We start from the raw sequence: 16,452 nt of genomic DNA, 5'->3' as shown, positions 1-16,452 counted from the left end.
GGCTTAGGAAAACTGACACCAGTTGCTTGCCAAGAAATGCACTTCAGCTGGAAAGTTTTTCATAAAAATATTTATTAAATGTGTAACTGCATGCAGACTGAACTGTGTACAGGTTTTTCAAGGCTTGAATGGTGGCTAAGATGAGTAAACTTTGGCCCCCTTTTCATGTTTGCAGAGCAGTAACTGCTCAAAGTTGGGCCAGACCTACTACCTGCTAAGGTGCGGGTAAATATCCCAGAGCAAGATACCCCTGAACTGGAAGGGAGCCAGGGGGGAGGGCCAGTAGCCAGCCCTTCCAGGCAGTGCTCTTACAACCCGTCCTTCCTGGAGTCCAACAACAATAACAGAGGCTGGGAAAAGAGAGAGGAGTTGCTTTTTATTGACGTGGCGGTGGGCTCTGCCGAGCAGCCCCTTTACGTTTAAGAGCGTTTTTCTTCTTCTGTTCTTCTTCCTGCACCTTCTGCTGCTGCTTGAGCTGCCATGCCTCTAATCCAGCATCCATTTCCTGTGACAGCAGTACAACTCGTCTCTGAAACAGACAGGAAAACAGTGTGAATAACATCTGGGGCTTGAGCTCTGCACCATATATCCTTTCATTCACAGATCAAAGTCAGAGGTTTCAGCTGGAAAATGACACCGCTGACTGGGGAAGGGGTGGGGCCAGGTCCTGGGATGGGAAGCAGGGGGAAGACAGTAAATGTGTGGCAGTGTCTGCTCCTGGCTCCTGCCCTGGGAGTATCCCTGTATTCCTTCCTTCTCACAGTACTGTTAAAACCTTGCCTGTCAAAACAGTGTGAGGGGTACATGTTAGCTTAGGTGTCAACACAGCTCAAGACAAATTACAATTTAAACTCTGTCCCTCAGATTACATGCAGGTTGCCCTGGATGGGGCTGTAGCAACTCACTGCGAATTTCTCTCTTTGGGCTAGTCTTCGAAGCTGGCCTTTCATCGGAGGAGCAGGGCGGCCATCTGGAGATAGACATGAGAGAAAAGGCAAATGTTAGCTATGGCCTGCAGCACCTTGCGACAGCAGACAGAAAGGAGGGAAAAAAGTTTTTAGCTCCTTTTCCATTTCACACCCACTGTAAAATACTTAATCTTCAAGGGTGAGGTATGCCAGAACCACCAAGAATAAGCTCCTGAGCTTTGCCCTATAGTATCTCACTCCTCATTAGCCTAGAATTCAAGGTTCTTTGCAATGCTGAATCACCTGTTTTATCTTCACAAAGCCCCCACTCAAGCAAACTGATCATTGTTCTTCTCACCTCGAATCTTTGTTAAATTCCACCTAACTCCTCCACAACACCTCTTGCCTTTCCTTCCAGCCAAATTCTCATCCTTAGGCACACCTCAAGCCCTACCTGTCCCAGAAACCCTTCTTTAACCTCTTAAAACTCTCTTCGAAAAAGTGCATACCACAATTTACCATAGCTAAGATTTGGAAACAGCCTAAGTGCCAAGGAACGGATTAAAAAACTATGGTACATCTACACAATGGAATACTATGCTGCTGTAAAAAAGAATGAACTCTTACCATTTGCAACAGCATGGATGGAACTGGAGAACATTATGCTAAGTGAAATAAGCCAGTCCGAGAAAGATAAATATCACATGATCTCACTGAAATGTGTAATATAATGAGCAACACAAACTAATGAACCAAAATAGATCCAGAGACAAAGAAGCATTGAACTGTCAAACCTCAGAGGGAAGGTGGGGGCAGATCAATCAAAGGACTCCTATGCATGTATACAAGCATTACCAATGGACACAGGCACTGGTGTGCAGTGAGGGCATGTGCTGGGGGATAGGAGTGGCAGGGGAGAGGTTAATCGGAGAAAAAATTAATATTGTAATAGTTATGTACAGGTGGGGGGGGGTACTTGAGATATCAGGGGGGCCACTCTATAAAGGAAAATTGTGTTTCTCATCACAATAAAAAAGAGGGGAAAAAAGTGTATATCATTCATTTAATACTCATCTATTTGCCTTGTGACACTTATTGTACTATTGCTTTTAACTTTATTTAGTCATCTCTAATTATTTTGGAAAGGAACAGAGCACTGAAGTGTTATCACTTAATTTTTAAAATGTCCATGCTTTGGCCCAACCCGGTTTGGCTCAGTGGATAGAACATCTGCCTGTTGACTGAAAGGTCCCAGGTTCAATTCTGGTCAAGGGCATGTAACTTGGTTTCCGGCACATCCCCAGTAGGGGGCGTGCAGGAGGCAGCTGATCAATGTTTCTCTCTCCATGTTTCTTACTCTATCTCTCTCCCTTCCTCTCTGTATAATATCAAAATATATATATTTTTAAATGTCCATGCTTTGTTTTCCCAGCTAGACTTTAAGTTCCTTGGGATCAGGGACCGTACTGCTAAGCTTTCACTATAGTGTAGTGTAGGCACATATGCACATAATAAAAATTTCATAAACATCTACAGACTTGCTATAAACTATCTCAAATGGCTTATAATGGAGTTGAAAAGGGCATTTTCAACAAAGAAACAGAGTGAACTCTCTGCCCAAATGTTTGAAGGCAAGACAGGTAAGAGATATTATTTATCAATAAAGGGAACCAATGTTATATATGAGAGGTGTTTTCATCGGTCATTTTATTTTATCCTTACAAGAACCATATGAGATAGGTATTTTTTTTACAGACTTGGAAACTGAGAGATACAATTAAGTAACTTGACCAAGACCCATAGTTAGCAAGTAGAGAAGCCTAGATTAAGAATCAATTCCAGCCGAAGCCGGTTTGGCTCAGTGGTAGAGCATTGGTCTGCGGACTGAAGGGTCCCAGGTTCGATTCCGGTCAAGGGCATGTACATTGGTTGCGGGCACATCCCCAATAGGGGATGTGCAGGAGGCAGCTGGTCGATGTTTCTCTCTCATTGACGTTTCTAGCTCTCTATCTCTCTCCCTTCCTCCTCTCTGTAAAATATCAATAAAATATATTAAAAAAAAAAAAAAAAAAAAAAAAAAAGAATCAATTCCAGCCCAGGCCGGTTTTGTTCAGTGGTTAGAGCATTGGCCTGAGGACTGAAGGGTTCGATTCCTGTCAAGGGCATATGCCTGGGATGTGGGCTCAGTCCCCAGTGGGAGGCATTCAGGAGGCAGCCGATTGATGATTCTCATCATTGGCGTTTCTATCTCTCCTTCTCCCTTCCTAAAAAGTAAAAACATATTTATTAAAAAAAAAAAAAAAAAAAAGGAAGAATCAATCCCAGCCCTAGCCAGTATGGCTCAATGGATACAGCATTGGCCCCCGCAGACTGAAAGGTCCTGGGTTTGATTCCAATTCCGGTCAAGGGAACGTACCTTGGTTGCAGGCTCAATCCCCAGCCCTGGTTGGGTATGTCCAGGAGGCAACCAATCTATGTATCTCTCTTACATAGATGTTTCTCTCTCTCTGTCTCTCCCCTTCCCTTCCACTATCTCTAAAAATCAATGGAAAAATATGCTCGGATAAGGATTAACAACAACCAAAAATGAACCAATTCCAAATTCCAGAGTCTTCCCAATATCCCATACTACTTCAAGATCCTAATAAATGACAAGTAGAAAAAAATCTTCACCGTCCTCCTCAGGCAGCAACTCTCCAATTAAGCCAAGTCAGACTCCTGTAAAACCCAACAGGGTACTAATACTCAGGTTTGTGTGCTGTTGAAGGGGGCCTGGCCTCTGCCCTGTTCTAGTCCTGGCTTTGCTCTTTCCTAGTGGGTGACCACAGGCAATTCACATTTCTAGGCCTCAATTTTCCTATCTGTAAACTGGAGTGAAGGGAAGAGCCCAGCCTGTGTGGTTCAGTAGTTGAGCATAGACCTATGAACCAGAAGGTGACGCTGGATTCCGGGTAGGTTGGATCCCTGGTCTTCAGGAAATAGGTCCTCAGGGGGAGTGTGTGTGTGTGTGTGTGTGTGTGTGTGTGTGTGTGGGCGCGTGCGCGTGCGTGCAGGAGGCAGCCAATCCACAATTCTCTCCCATCACTGATGTTTCGCTCTCTCCCTTCATCTCTGAAATAATTAAAAATATATATCTTTTTTTTTTTTTGCAAGTAATAAAGGGAAGAGACCTTTCTGCAGGGCAGCCACCATCCCCACTATTCACTTTTCTACTCTTTCTGTGATGCTCACGTTGGCAGCCTTTCCAGGAGCTCTCCCTGCATTTGGTACCAAATTCTCAATAATGCACTCAGCACAGAGAACTTTCTAAGAACCACACCACCCTCTGAGAAACAGGAAAGTCTGTCCACTCTCTCCCTGGCATGGGGGGTGAGGCAGGGGCGCTCCAAGTCAGAACTGTTTCTGCTACCTGCACAAGCCGAAAAGATCCGTCCAGCTTTATTTCCCATAGGCCTGGCCCTAGTATAATTTATAAAATAAGCAAGAGGGCTTCTTCCCCCTACAAAGCTCAATACATTGTTCCCTCAGACACACCGCCACCCTGACATCCCTCTTCCCATCCCCTTTTCCCTCCCCGCTCTCTGCAGGGCGTGCTCTCCGGGTGCAACCATCAGACCAGATCGGCGCTCACCCGCGTAGGACCAGTCTGGGAGCTCCGTCAGGGGCCCGTAGCCCGAGGGGTTGGCGGCCATGCCCTGCCTGGGGGGAGAAGAACAGTTGGGTTAGGACTCCGCAGTGTCGGGACCCCCGTCTTCCCTTCCCCCAAACCCACACTCACTGGAGTCTCCACTCACTCCCCACCCGCGCCGCCGCGCTGCCATGCAGCCTCCGGGCACCTGCTGGGAAGACGGCAGAGGCGAGAGAGGGGCCGTGCGGCCAGCCCGGGGGTCCCAGGCCCCGCGCCCCCCGCGCGCTCCCGCGCCCACTTACTGCGGAGCAGGATACCTAAAGCGGCCATGCTGCGGGCGCGGGACCGGAAGTGGGCGGGGCCTCGGCGGCCACGCGCTACTCCGTGGGAGGAAGTAGGAAGCCGCCATCTTGGACCTGGTTTTCCAATCACGGGCCCCGCCATCTTGGGTCACTGTACGGAAGAGAAGGGCGAGATTGCGGCAGCGGTTTTTGCACCAGAAGGGTCGATGGTCTTCGTAGGCATCCTCAGGGGTGGATACTTCCTCAGGGGAAGTTGTGTCCTCGGAACTGTGTCTACGACGTCCCTGCGGCGGTCCTTTGAGATTTATAGTTTATCCCGGTGGAGTAACTTACACGTTACCTTATCCCGCCTCTCAGCGCTGTAACGTATTTTTCCCAGCCAATGAGTCAAACCTGGAGTGAATCAGAAAGTCCGGGCTTCCGTTTTCACTCATTTATCCAACAGAGACCATTTTTAAAATATGCTTTTATTGAATTTTTAGAGAGAGGAAGGGAGAGACGTGATTGGCTGCCTCCTGCATGCATACCAACCACATGGACCCTTACAGGATTGAACCGGTGACCTTTGGTGCACCCCACTTTTGCCCAGCCAAGGACCACACAGGCCGGGGCTGTCCCACCGAACTGAAGAGGTCTGTGACAAGCGCGCATCCAATGCAGGAGATTCTATGGAGAACAAGACAGGCATCATTATTCTTACTTTCTTTTTTAAAAAAAATATATTTTATTGATTTTTTACAGAGAGGAAGAGAGAGGGATAGAGAGCCAGAAACACTGATGAGAAACATGGATCAGCCGCCTCTTGCACACCCCCCACTGGGGATGCCCCCGCAACCAAGGCACATGCCCCTGACTGGAATCGAACCCGGGACCCTTCAGTCCGCAGGCTGACACTCTATCCACTGAGCCAAACCGGTTTTGGTGAGACATCATTATTCTTCTAGAGCTCCCAGTCTATGGAGAGAAGACAATAATCAAATAATCACGCACATCACTGTAATATTAATTCTGAGATAAGTACTGGGAAGGGAAGTGTGTGATGTTGGTGAAATAAATGGAAACTTGATCTAGAGTGGGTTGTGAAGGCTTTCTTGACGAAGAATTAACAAACTAGGATCTGATTCAATTTTTATAAAAGCAATCAGCACATATTGCAACAACTTTGTGAGGTAGGCACTACCCTGTTTCCCCGAAAATAAGACAGTGTCTTTTATTAATTTTTTCTCCCAAAGTTGCGCTAGGTCTTATTTTCAGGGGATGTCTTATTTTCTGGGAAACACAGTAGTAAGTGGCAAACCCAGATCTGTAACTCCTTCATTTATTTATTTATTTGTTTATTTATTTATTAAAAAATATATATATTTTATTGATCTTTTACAGCGAGGAAGGGAGAGGGATAGAGAGTTAGAAACATGGATGAGAGAGAGTCATCAATCAGCTGCCTCCTGCACACCCCTTACTGGGTATGTGCCCGCAACCAAGGTACATGCACACCCCTGACTGGAATAGAACTTGGGACCCTTCAGTTGGCAGGCCAATGCTCTATCCACTGAGCCAAACCAGTCAGGGCTCCTTCCTCTTTTTTAATCACTTACTTGCCTTGAGTAAGTCATCCTTAATTTCTTCATGGTTTGGCTCAATGGATAGAGCATCAGCCTGTGGACTAAATGGTCCCGGGTTCTGTTCTAGTCAAGGGCTCCATCCAGGTTGTGGGCTCCATCCCAGTAGGGGGCATACAGGAGGCAGCTGATCAATGATTCTCATCATTGATGTTTCTATCTCTCTCTTCCTCTTTGAAATCAATAAAAATATATTTTTTAAAAGTTTAATATATCACATTTGTGCAAATATTTAAAATTATTTATTTATTTATTTATTTAATTTTTTTTCAAATATTTAAAATTTTTTAATTGATCTTTTTAGAGAGAAGGAGGAGTGAGAGAAAAAAAAACATTGATTTTAAAAATATATATATATTTTATTGATTTTTAACAGAGAAGAAGGGAGAGGGATAGAGAATTAGAAACATCCATCAGCTGCCTCTTGCACACCTCCTACTGGGGATATGCTTGCAAACCAGGTACATGCCCTTGACCGGAATCGAACCTGAGACTCTTGAATCCGCAGGCTGACACTCTATCCACTGAACCAAACCGGTTACAGCAAAACATTGATTTCTTGTTCCACTTATGCATTCATTGGTTGATTCTTTGTTAAAAAAATTATCATTTCAAAAAAAAAATTATTTCCTTCTGCAAGACTGGAAACTTTTTCCACAGGAGGTGCCTCTGAACTGTGCTTTGAAAGAGGGGAAGGGTGGATCCTAGTTTAAGAAGTAAAAGAAGTTATTTTGATAACAATAAGAATAGTATAGGCTAGGGCTGAACCAGAAAAGACGGGGACAAAAGAAACTTGGCTGTAAAACACCAGATGGACCCAAAAAATTAAGCAAGGGAAATAAGGCAATAGAGTACCATTGTTATCTTACATTCACACACTGAATTTTCACTTATCAAAAAGCACTTGTATATAAATGATTTCTATAATTTTTATAATAAACCTGTAAAGTAGATAAGACAGCCCAGGAACTAATAATTTATACAGGTTGTTTATAGTTTTCAGAGATCAGGAAATTGAACCAAAATATGGCTGTGGATTTATTGTTTTACAGTTGCAATAACCACTGAGTGACACCTTTCCTAAGCTGGGCTCCACATGCCTTTGGCAGGTTCTGAGATAGACAACTGAGACATACAACACTGGAATCCCATTACATAGTTTATAGTTGGGGAATCAAGTAGTAGAAGCCAAGCATTGGAAAAATAACCTCAGTGTCAACATTCATGATTGGCAAGAAAGGTGACAGGCTGGCACTACCACCAATGCTATCCTGTCTAATAAAAGAGTAATATGAATGTTGACCATACCTCTGCCAAACCCACACACCACACATTCCAGCCAATCAGGAGTGAGTATACAAATTAACCCAACCAAGATGGCTGTGCCCACAGAGCAGGAGGCTTGGGTTTCCCTGGCAATGGAGGGAGCTAAGCTTTCCGCCTGCCCTGGCCTGCCTTGGCCTCCACTTAAGACCACAAAGTTTAAATTATAGAAGATAAATAAATCCCAGATACCAGGGCCTCTGCTTTGGTTGCCAGGGGGCGTGGCCATCCTGCAAACCACCACAGGTTCCTCACCCAGGCCGCCCCCATGCCCCAAGGGAATCCCCACCCTGATCTGGGACACCCTTCAGGGCAAACCAGCTGGCCCCCACCCATGCACCAGGTCTCTATCCTATCCAATAGAAGAGTAATATGCAAATTGACCATCACTCCAACACACAAGATGGCTGCCCCTATATGGTCAAAGATCCTGCTCCCATATAGACATAAGATGGCCTCCACAAGATGGCCAGCAGGAGAGGGCAGTTGGGAGGGACCAGATCTGCGAGGGAGGGCAGTTGTGGGCAATCAGGCCAGCAGTGGAGAGCAGTTGGGAGGGACCAGGCCTGCAAGGGAGGAAAGTTGGGGGAGATCAAGCCTGCAGGGGAGGGCAGTTAGAGGTGATCAGGCTGGCAGAGGAGGGAAATTGGGGGCAACCAGCCTTCAGGGAAGAGCAGTTGGGGGGGAGAGGAACTCAGGCCTGCAGGGGGAGGGCAGTTAGGGGTGACCAGGCCTGCAGGGGAGGGCAGTTAGGGGTGACCAGGCCTTCAGGAGAGGGCAGTTAGGGGCAATCAGGCTGGCAGGGGAGTGGTTAGGGGGTTATCAGGCTGGGAGGTAGAAGCGGTTGGGGGCAATCAGGAAGGCAGGCAGGCGAGCAGTTAGGAGCTAGCAGTCCTGTTTAAACAGGCAGTCAGGCCGAAACCGGTTTGGCTCAATGGATAGAGCGTCGGCTTGGGGACTGAAAGGTCCCAGATTCGATTCCGGTCAAGGGCATGTACCTTGGTTGCAGGCATATCCCCAGTAGGGGGTGTGCAAGAGGCAGCTGATCGATGACTCTCTCTCATCGATGTTTCTAACTCTCTATCTCTCTCCTTTCCTCTCTGTACAAAATCAATAAAATATATTTTAAAAAAACAAAAATAAACAGCCAGTCGGACATCCCTTCAATCAGGGGTCCCAGATTGGAGAGGTTGCAGGCTAGGCTGAGGGACACCCCCCCACATACACACAAATTTCATGCTTCGGGCCTCTAGTATCTTTATAATGTTTGTAGAACCAAACCAGCAACATTCCTCTATTCTAGAAGCTCACACAGCAGGGGACACCACTGATTTATAAAATAAAAAATAGGGTATATGCATTAAAGTGCACAAATAGCCAAAACCGGATTGGCTCAGTGGATAGAGCGTTGGCCTGCAGACTGAAGGGTCCAGGGTTCGATTTCGATCAAGGGGATGTACCTTGGTTGTGGGCACATACCCAGTGGGGGGTGTTCAAGAGGCAGCTGATCAATGTTTCTAACTTTCTATCCCTCTAACTTCCTCTCTGTAAAAAATCAATAAAATATATTTAAAAAATAAAGTGCACAACTAGGGTGTGTAGACACTGTGAATTCCACATGCAGAAGTGAACACATGTAATACTTGAATAGCTGTGGGAATAAAGGAGGTAGAGCTGGAGAACCTTGGGGGCAGGATAGGAAGTTTGACTAGGAAACCTGGGAAATGTGGAAGGGCAAAGGTCTTGGGAAGGAAGACAATTTCAGCCTTTGACGTGGTTATTTTGATGTGGCAGGGTGACAACCCATGGGTTGTAAATAGCAGGAAATACGAGTGAGGATTTTGAGAGAGAGAGAGAGAGAGAGAGAGAGAGAGAGAGAGAGAGAGAACAAACTAGTACTGACAGTAAACATCGGCTAGGCAAATTAGGTGCTTTTTTAACCATTGTGATGAATAATGATGATGTTGGAGAAAGAGCATAAGTAAAGCTGAGGGGGCGGTTTTTTTTTTTTTTTTTTGTGCCAATTCCACCTAATTTTTCATGCTTGTGACCAAATTCTAAGTTTGGGGAAATGTCTTATTTCACTTCACATTTCTTCTGTATCTTCCTTCTTAGGACAGCTCAAGACCAAATCACTGTCACACTCAGCAAGAAGTGTGGAAATTGCCCTCACCAGTGTTCTCAGTGGTTAAAAAGTTGCCTTAAGCACTGAAGGGTCATGGGTTTGACTTCCGGTCAAGGGCATGTACCTGGGTTGTGTAGGCTTGATCCCTGCCCTGGCTGGGGCAACGGGGGTGTGTGTGTGTGTGTGTGTGTCTCCTTCCCTCCCTTCCACTCTCTCTAAAAAACAATGGAAAAAATATCCTTGGATAAGGATTAATAAACAAAGTGTCGGAATTGATGACTAGAAACCAGCGACTCACACAATTCATTGCTGTGCATATTATTTTATTACATAATTTATTGCAACATATTCCTTTTCTTTTCCCATGGCTGTCAAATCCCTGCTAAATTAGTATGACCTCGGACTACACTACTTAAAAAAAAAATCTTTTCATTGATTTCAGAGAGGGATAAAAACATCAATGATGAGAGAGAATCATTGATTGGCTGCCTCCTACAGGTCCCCTACTGGGGACTGAGCCCATAATCCCAGTATGTGTCCTTGACCAGAATGGAACCCAGGACCCTCCAGTCCGCAAGCCGATGCTCTATCCAATTAGGTAAACCAACTAGGGCTACACTACCTTGTTTTTTCTTTTCTTTCTAATATATTTTATTGACTTTTTACAGAGAGGAAGGGAGAGGGATAGAGAATCAGAAACATCGATGAGAGAGAAACATTGATCAGCTGCCTCCTGCACACCCCCCACTGGGGATGTGCCTGCAACCAAGGCACATGCCCTTGACCGGAATCGAACCCAGGACCCTTCAGTTCCCAGGCCAGCGCTCCATTCACGGAGCCAAACCAGCTAGGCTATACTACTTTTTCATGCCCGAAAGCTTTGAAGTCTCTTCGGCCTGAAAGCTTTGAAGCCTCATGGGCAGTGTGCCTTTTCCTCAGACTGGTCTTGAATGAGGGTGGCTCTGCAAATCTCTGCAGAGGAGCAATGTTGGCTTTGAAACTGCAAAGCGAGACTGTCCAAAAGGTATAGACAAAAAAGGTAACTATTATTTATGTCATCCTTTAGCCTTAAAACACGTGGAAGCATTCCCACGTGTCTTTTTTGAACTAGCCCAGCAAATCCATCTATTGTGGGGACCACGCTGCTTCTAAAGCTCTTCAGATTGAAAGGTGCTTTGGTGACTCCGGCCTCCCCGGCGCCCTCAACCCCAACATTTTTTGTTAAGTGCTGCCTCCTGGCGGCGGCTCCGCTGCCCGACACCTCTCCGGCCCGGTGGAGACCACTTTTCCTCATTTGGGATCTCGAAACTGACGCAACACTCCCCCGAGGGGGCGGGGAGCGGGGATGGGGCCGGAGACGCCCTTCCGGGAGCCCTCCGGGCTCCGATGGGGCTTTGCAGTCCACAGTCCCTCACAGTTGCAGCCGCTTGTCTCGGGGCCGGAGTCGGGGTTGCAGGGTTTGGGGCTCCGGCCCAGACCCCGTCGGACGGGCCGGGTGGGAAGAGGAAGCTGGGCGCTCGGGGGGCGGAGGACGCGCCCGGGGTGCCCGCGGTCACTCTCCTTTCCGGGGGGCCCGGAGGAGGCAGGGGGCGGGTGACGGGGTCCCCGGCTCTCGCCCTTTGCGCCCTGCGCGGATACCCGCCACAACCCCCTCTTGCAGCGCTTCCTGGAGCCCGGGAGGGGGCGGGAGGGACGCCGGGGGAGTGGGGTCCAGGCGCCCCAAGGCAGAACCGGGACTCGGCCCCGCAGCCAGACCGGTGCCCCCGGGAAGACCGACCTCCCGATGGGCACGGGGCGGCGGGCAGGTTCGGGCGAGGGAAGGGCGATCCCAGGGCCGCGGGCGCGGCACCGAGAGGCGGCGGGCTGACCGAAGGGGCCGGGCGGGAAGGGGGGCTGGTGCGGGGGAGCGGGGAGGGGGCAAAGGTGGCCGCGGCCGCCGGCGGGGCGGGGGTGGGGGCGGGGGCGGGAGGGCGGAGGGAGCTGAGGGCGGGAGCCGGGGCGGGGTCTGCAAAGAGCTCATGCTAAGGCGGGTGGGGGCTCCGCTCTTGCCGCACCACCTGCTGCTTTTGCTGGGCCCGCGCGCCCCTCGCACTGCCTTCTCCGCCCTCTCACCACGGCTCGGCCCTGCCACCCAGGCCCCCCCTCCCTCCCCGCCCCGAGCCTGGGTGTGCGACCGAGCCCCGAGAGCTTTCCGGATGTGCGAGAGCGCAGGAGAGGGGGCCCTTTGGTTTTCCTACTAATGGAACAAAAAGCCCATTTCAGATCATGCTAGGCCCCCGGTAAACTGAACATTATACCTTCCCCTTCCCTCTGAAGAAGAACCAAGGCTTCTAAACATTCCTTGCTTAGAAACCAGAGCAGCTTCTTCAGGTGGGCCAGAGGGCAAGGTCAAGGGCATTCCCAGAGCCGGGCTGCTAGGAAATCAGTGTGTATGTGTGTGATTGTTTGTGAGGGAGGACAACATTGTTCATTCCTTCATTTATTCTTCCAGCAAACATGTCTTGGTCTACATGTGCCCTGTCCTGGGCATGAAGCTCTGGTGGTGCGTGCATTCTAGTGAGGGAGTCGACAACCAATGAACTCCATTGAACCCCCAACTCCATGGAACCCTCAACTCAGGAGTGGTAGTGAGTGCCCTTGAAGAAAAGTCAAGCATGGAGCTTCTTCAGAGACTCCTCAGGAAGGACTCAAACACAGACCTGGATGGAGTAAAGGAATGAACACTATCTCTGGGAAGAAGGTTCCATTCAGGCAGAGGAAAGAGCAATTGCAAAAGCTCTTAGTCAGGAGCATGCTTGTGTGGTGGCAGCAGGGCCATTGTGGCCGGAGTGGAGTGAGAGAGCAGGGGCCAGAGCCGAGGGGCAGCTGCAGACTTTCCAGGACTTCTCTCATTTACACGTTGGACCGACCCCAGAGTAGGATAAAGGGGCAGGCCAGCCGGGCAGCAGCCTGGGTCGAAAAGGGCACTAAAGGATTCTGGGGGTAATTCAGACATCTGGTGCCCGTGAACTCAGATTTCTGTCTGTCTCTCGGTGAACTGTAAGTTGGCTCCCATCCACTGAGAGATCCTTAACAACTGCTTACCTGGACAGCCTGTCTCCACAATAATTTTGCAACATGCAGGTACAGGCATAAGCTGTGCGATGTGGTCCTGTGACCAGCTTTCAGTTGCCTAAAGGCAGCAGTCACAGCTGGAATTCTGAGAATGCACCATACCCTGTGAAGTGCCACTCCCTGAGAGAGATTTATGCTGTATCTACATTTATTTATTTATTTATTATTATTTTTTTAAAGTATATTTTATTGATTTTTTTACAGAGAGGAAGGGAGAGAGAGCTAGAAACATCGATGATGAGAGAAACATTGACCAGCTGCCTCCTGCACATCCCCCACCAGGGATGTGCCCACAACCAATGTACATGCCCTTGACCGGAATCGAATCTGAGACCTTTCAGTCCACAGACCAACGCTCTATCCACTGAGCCAAACTGGTTTCAGCTGTATCTATATGAAAAAAAAAAACAACTTTAAATTGATTTTTAGAGAAAGAGGAAGGGAGAGGGAGAGAGACATCAATGTGAGAATGCAACATCAATGGGCTGCCCACTACCTGACTCTCTCCACCCCTCTCCCCCTGTTACCCCCACCCCTAGGAATCGAGCCTGAAATCTGGGCATGTGTTCTGATCAGGAATTGAACTGGCAAACTTGGGTACATGGGATGATACTCAACCAAATGAGCCACATTGGCCAGGACTGTATCTACCTTTAAAATATATATATATTTTATTGATTTTTTACAGAGAGGAAGAGAGAGGGACAGAGAGTCAGAAACATCGATGAGAGAGTATCATCGATTAGTTGCCTCCTGCACACCCCCTATTGGGGAAGTGCCCGCAACCAAGGTACATGCCCTTGACTGGAATCGAACCTGGGACCCTCCAGTCCACAGGCCGATGCTCTATCCATTGAGCCAAACGGGTTTCAGCTGTATCGACATTTTAAATAGTTTAACATAGCTACCACGAAGTTGTCTGCTTCAGAAAGTGTATGTAATGAATTTATGTAGTAAGTTCTAATTTTGAATAGAAAGAATGAGGCTCACAGTTTTTATTCCCAGAAAATCGTATCTCCTTACTTTTGTTAAATAAACATGCAACAAATATTTAAAAAATCCTGGTTTGGAGGGGCGCCAACTCATTAGCCCTTAAGTGGCCTTCCTTCGAAACACACATCACCTGATCCAACTGGGGACCTGAGCTGTGAGTGGGCTTGCTTAGTGTTTAGGTATGTGCTCACCTGTACCCCCACACGTGACATTCCTCGGCATGTATTGCTTTACATAGGGGCTGACATGGCACTGAGACCAGAGATGAGGCCACCGAGGTCCATTATTGCCCTCGCCATGGATCCCATGCCCTCCGCAGGACCAATGTCAGTATTCCAGAGGGAGATGCCGAGGAAATGGAGTTATGGGGGAGAGTTGTAAAGGCCCCCCCCCCCCCCCCCCCCCCCCCCCCCCGAGAAGGGCACTGCAAGTCCCTGGGGATAAATGAAGGGCAACGAGGAAGTTCGGGGGGCTGAGGTAGGGAAGAGGAGGAGCCTAGAGGGGGGCGGGGAGGCTTTGAGGTCTTCTGGGTCCCAGCTCCAGCCCGTCCTCCGTCCTCCAGGCCCCTCCCCGCCGCCGCCGCCGCTGCTGGCCAGAGTCACACATATGTTTTCCTGTTTTTCATTTGGTCGGCACCCTCTGCCTTTTCTCCCCAGAGTCAACAGCTGCGGCAGCTCCAGCCACACTCGGTGCCCCTCTTAGCACCTTTCCCTCCCCCTAGTCCCAGCGTGCTGGTAGCCCCTCCTCCTCGCACCTGCCCCAAGGGCAAGGGACAGGTAAGAGGTGGGAGTCGGGGACAGTGGGTGAGAGGGGAAGTGCAGGAGGAGGATGGAGTGAGAGTCCTGAAAATGGACTGATGGAGGAGACTCAAGAGCCTCCTGCTTCCTGGTCCCAGCTCTGACCTCCCTCTGCCCAGAGACTGCAGCCCTACGTTAGTGAAAGTCCTGGCCACAGGAGTAAACAATTTCTTGTTTCACTTTTTTTAAAAAAAGGGGCTGTCTAGCCACAGTGGAGCATAGAAAAACAAACGGAGAACTGGGGAGGGAGGAGCTGAGCTTCCAGCCGGGGTGATGGGGCAATCTAGCTGTACCAGAGTGTATCTGTTTTCTGTTTCTGTTGTTAGGGAGGCAGCACAGACCAGTTGGAGCTGGGAAGGCAGGACATGGGGTCCCTGGGGGAGAAAGGATCTGCTCACAGTCAGCTCCCTGCACTCGACCGAGGAGCCACGACCCTGAGCTGTGGGCCGGTTCCCGGAGGAAGGGTGTTTTGGTGTTGCCATGCATGGGTAGGGACAGGGCAAGGGGTTCCAGGCACTGCATGCCGGGGGCCCTGCTACCTGTGTTTCCTGAACCCCTGAACTGCAACTTCTCCCACAGGCTGTGGGATGCGTGCTGTCCTGTAGTCTCCACTGGATCCCGAATGCACATCAGTCAGGGGAAGAAGGCAAGGGGTGCTGCTTATTGGTACGCCTTTATTGCACGGGGCTCCAGGCTCTGCAGAGTTCTCCTGTCAAGAGCCCTTTAGGAGAGGTCCTGCCGGTCCCAGGCTGCCTGACTGGTGGAAGCAGTGCCCTGGGAACTAGGGTCTCAGGGAGGGATTCGAGCTGGTGCTGGGCGGTGGTTGAGGAAAGAGGGGGCATCTTTTCTGTGAAGGGTAGCCACCTTTGCCCAGTTGGTGTGGGCCAGTGAAGCGTAGGAGGGGACGAGGGTCTGCTTGTCGCATTCCCGGTGAGTCCGCTGGGATATGCTGTTGGCTGGAGTGTCCCAAGATTCTAAGAGGAGCCTTTCACCTTTCGGATACCACTTGCCAGGAACTAACTCCGACAGGCTTCTCTCCCCACTTTCCCTCACGCTCTCTCCTTCCTTTATCCCACCTTCATTGCCTTTTTTTTTTTTTTTTTTTTTTTTTTAACATCCCATTAGGACACATGCCCACTCCTTGGTGCCAGTGGATTTGGTCTTAAAAGGGCAGGCATGATGATGTATTTCCATGGGTTTTGTTTGCTTTAGCAGTGGGCACCCTGGCGAGGGCAGTGCTGCCAAGAGGACGGTAATCCCCTGCAAAGAGAGAGAAAGGGGAGGAGCCGCAGGAAGGAGATGGATGGGCTTTGTTGGAAGGTCTAGGCTTTGGGCTGAGGGAGGCAGAGGATTTCTTTTTAATTTAATCACCGCCTCCTCTGGATAATTCATTTAGGCAGACATCTGATAATGCCTTCTTGTCTGAGGAAGGCCTAGAGGCTGGGCAGGTGGGGGGTGGCTTGGGGAGGTATGGCAGTGCCAGTTAAGATCTTGGGCTCTATTGGCTAGCCCCCCTCACTGGTTTGCCACCCTGGCATGGGACTTAGTGCCTGTCTTAAGGGACTGCAGGGAGGATTAAATGAGATCGGGCATGTAGGTGCTTAGCAGTGAGTCTGGCCCTGATGAGTGCTCATAAATGACAG

The 16,452-nt window shown here is 49.1% G+C and overlaps 2 protein-coding genes and 1 long non-coding RNA gene across 3 annotated transcripts in view; 1 reads left to right on the top strand and 2 right to left on the bottom strand.

The window, feature by feature from the left end:
- LOC311611566 overlaps positions 1-16,452 on the bottom strand; it is a 193,022-nt gene that overhangs the window by 84,312 nt on the left and 92,258 nt on the right. The gene's annotated exons all lie outside the window — the stretch shown is intronic.
- On the bottom strand, positions 352-4,960 carry MRPL52 (mitochondrial ribosomal protein L52). The gene is given in 6 exon segments (XM_084861572.1): positions 352-529; positions 906-970; positions 4,540-4,607; positions 4,687-4,747; positions 4,839-4,918; positions 4,920-4,960. Coding segments are annotated over 6 exon segments (453 nt in total). The 5' UTR covers positions 4,946-4,960; the 3' UTR covers positions 352-376.
- Positions 14,669-16,452, top strand: part of SLC7A7 (solute carrier family 7 member 7) — a 31,472-nt gene continuing 29,688 nt past the window's right edge. The window contains exon 1 of the mRNA XM_084863030.1: positions 14,669-14,788. The gene's annotated coding sequence lies outside the window, so the exon portion shown is untranslated. The remainder of the gene's footprint in view (positions 14,789-16,452) is intronic.

This window comes from Pipistrellus hanaki (genome assembly GCF_964339955.1).
Source record: "Pipistrellus hanaki genome assembly, chromosome: 1".
Classification (NCBI taxonomy): domain Eukaryota; kingdom Metazoa; phylum Chordata; class Mammalia; order Chiroptera; family Vespertilionidae; genus Pipistrellus; species Pipistrellus hanaki.
The sequence above is the reverse complement of the archived record's forward strand: the minus strand, read 5'-3'. Positions and strand labels throughout refer to the sequence as shown.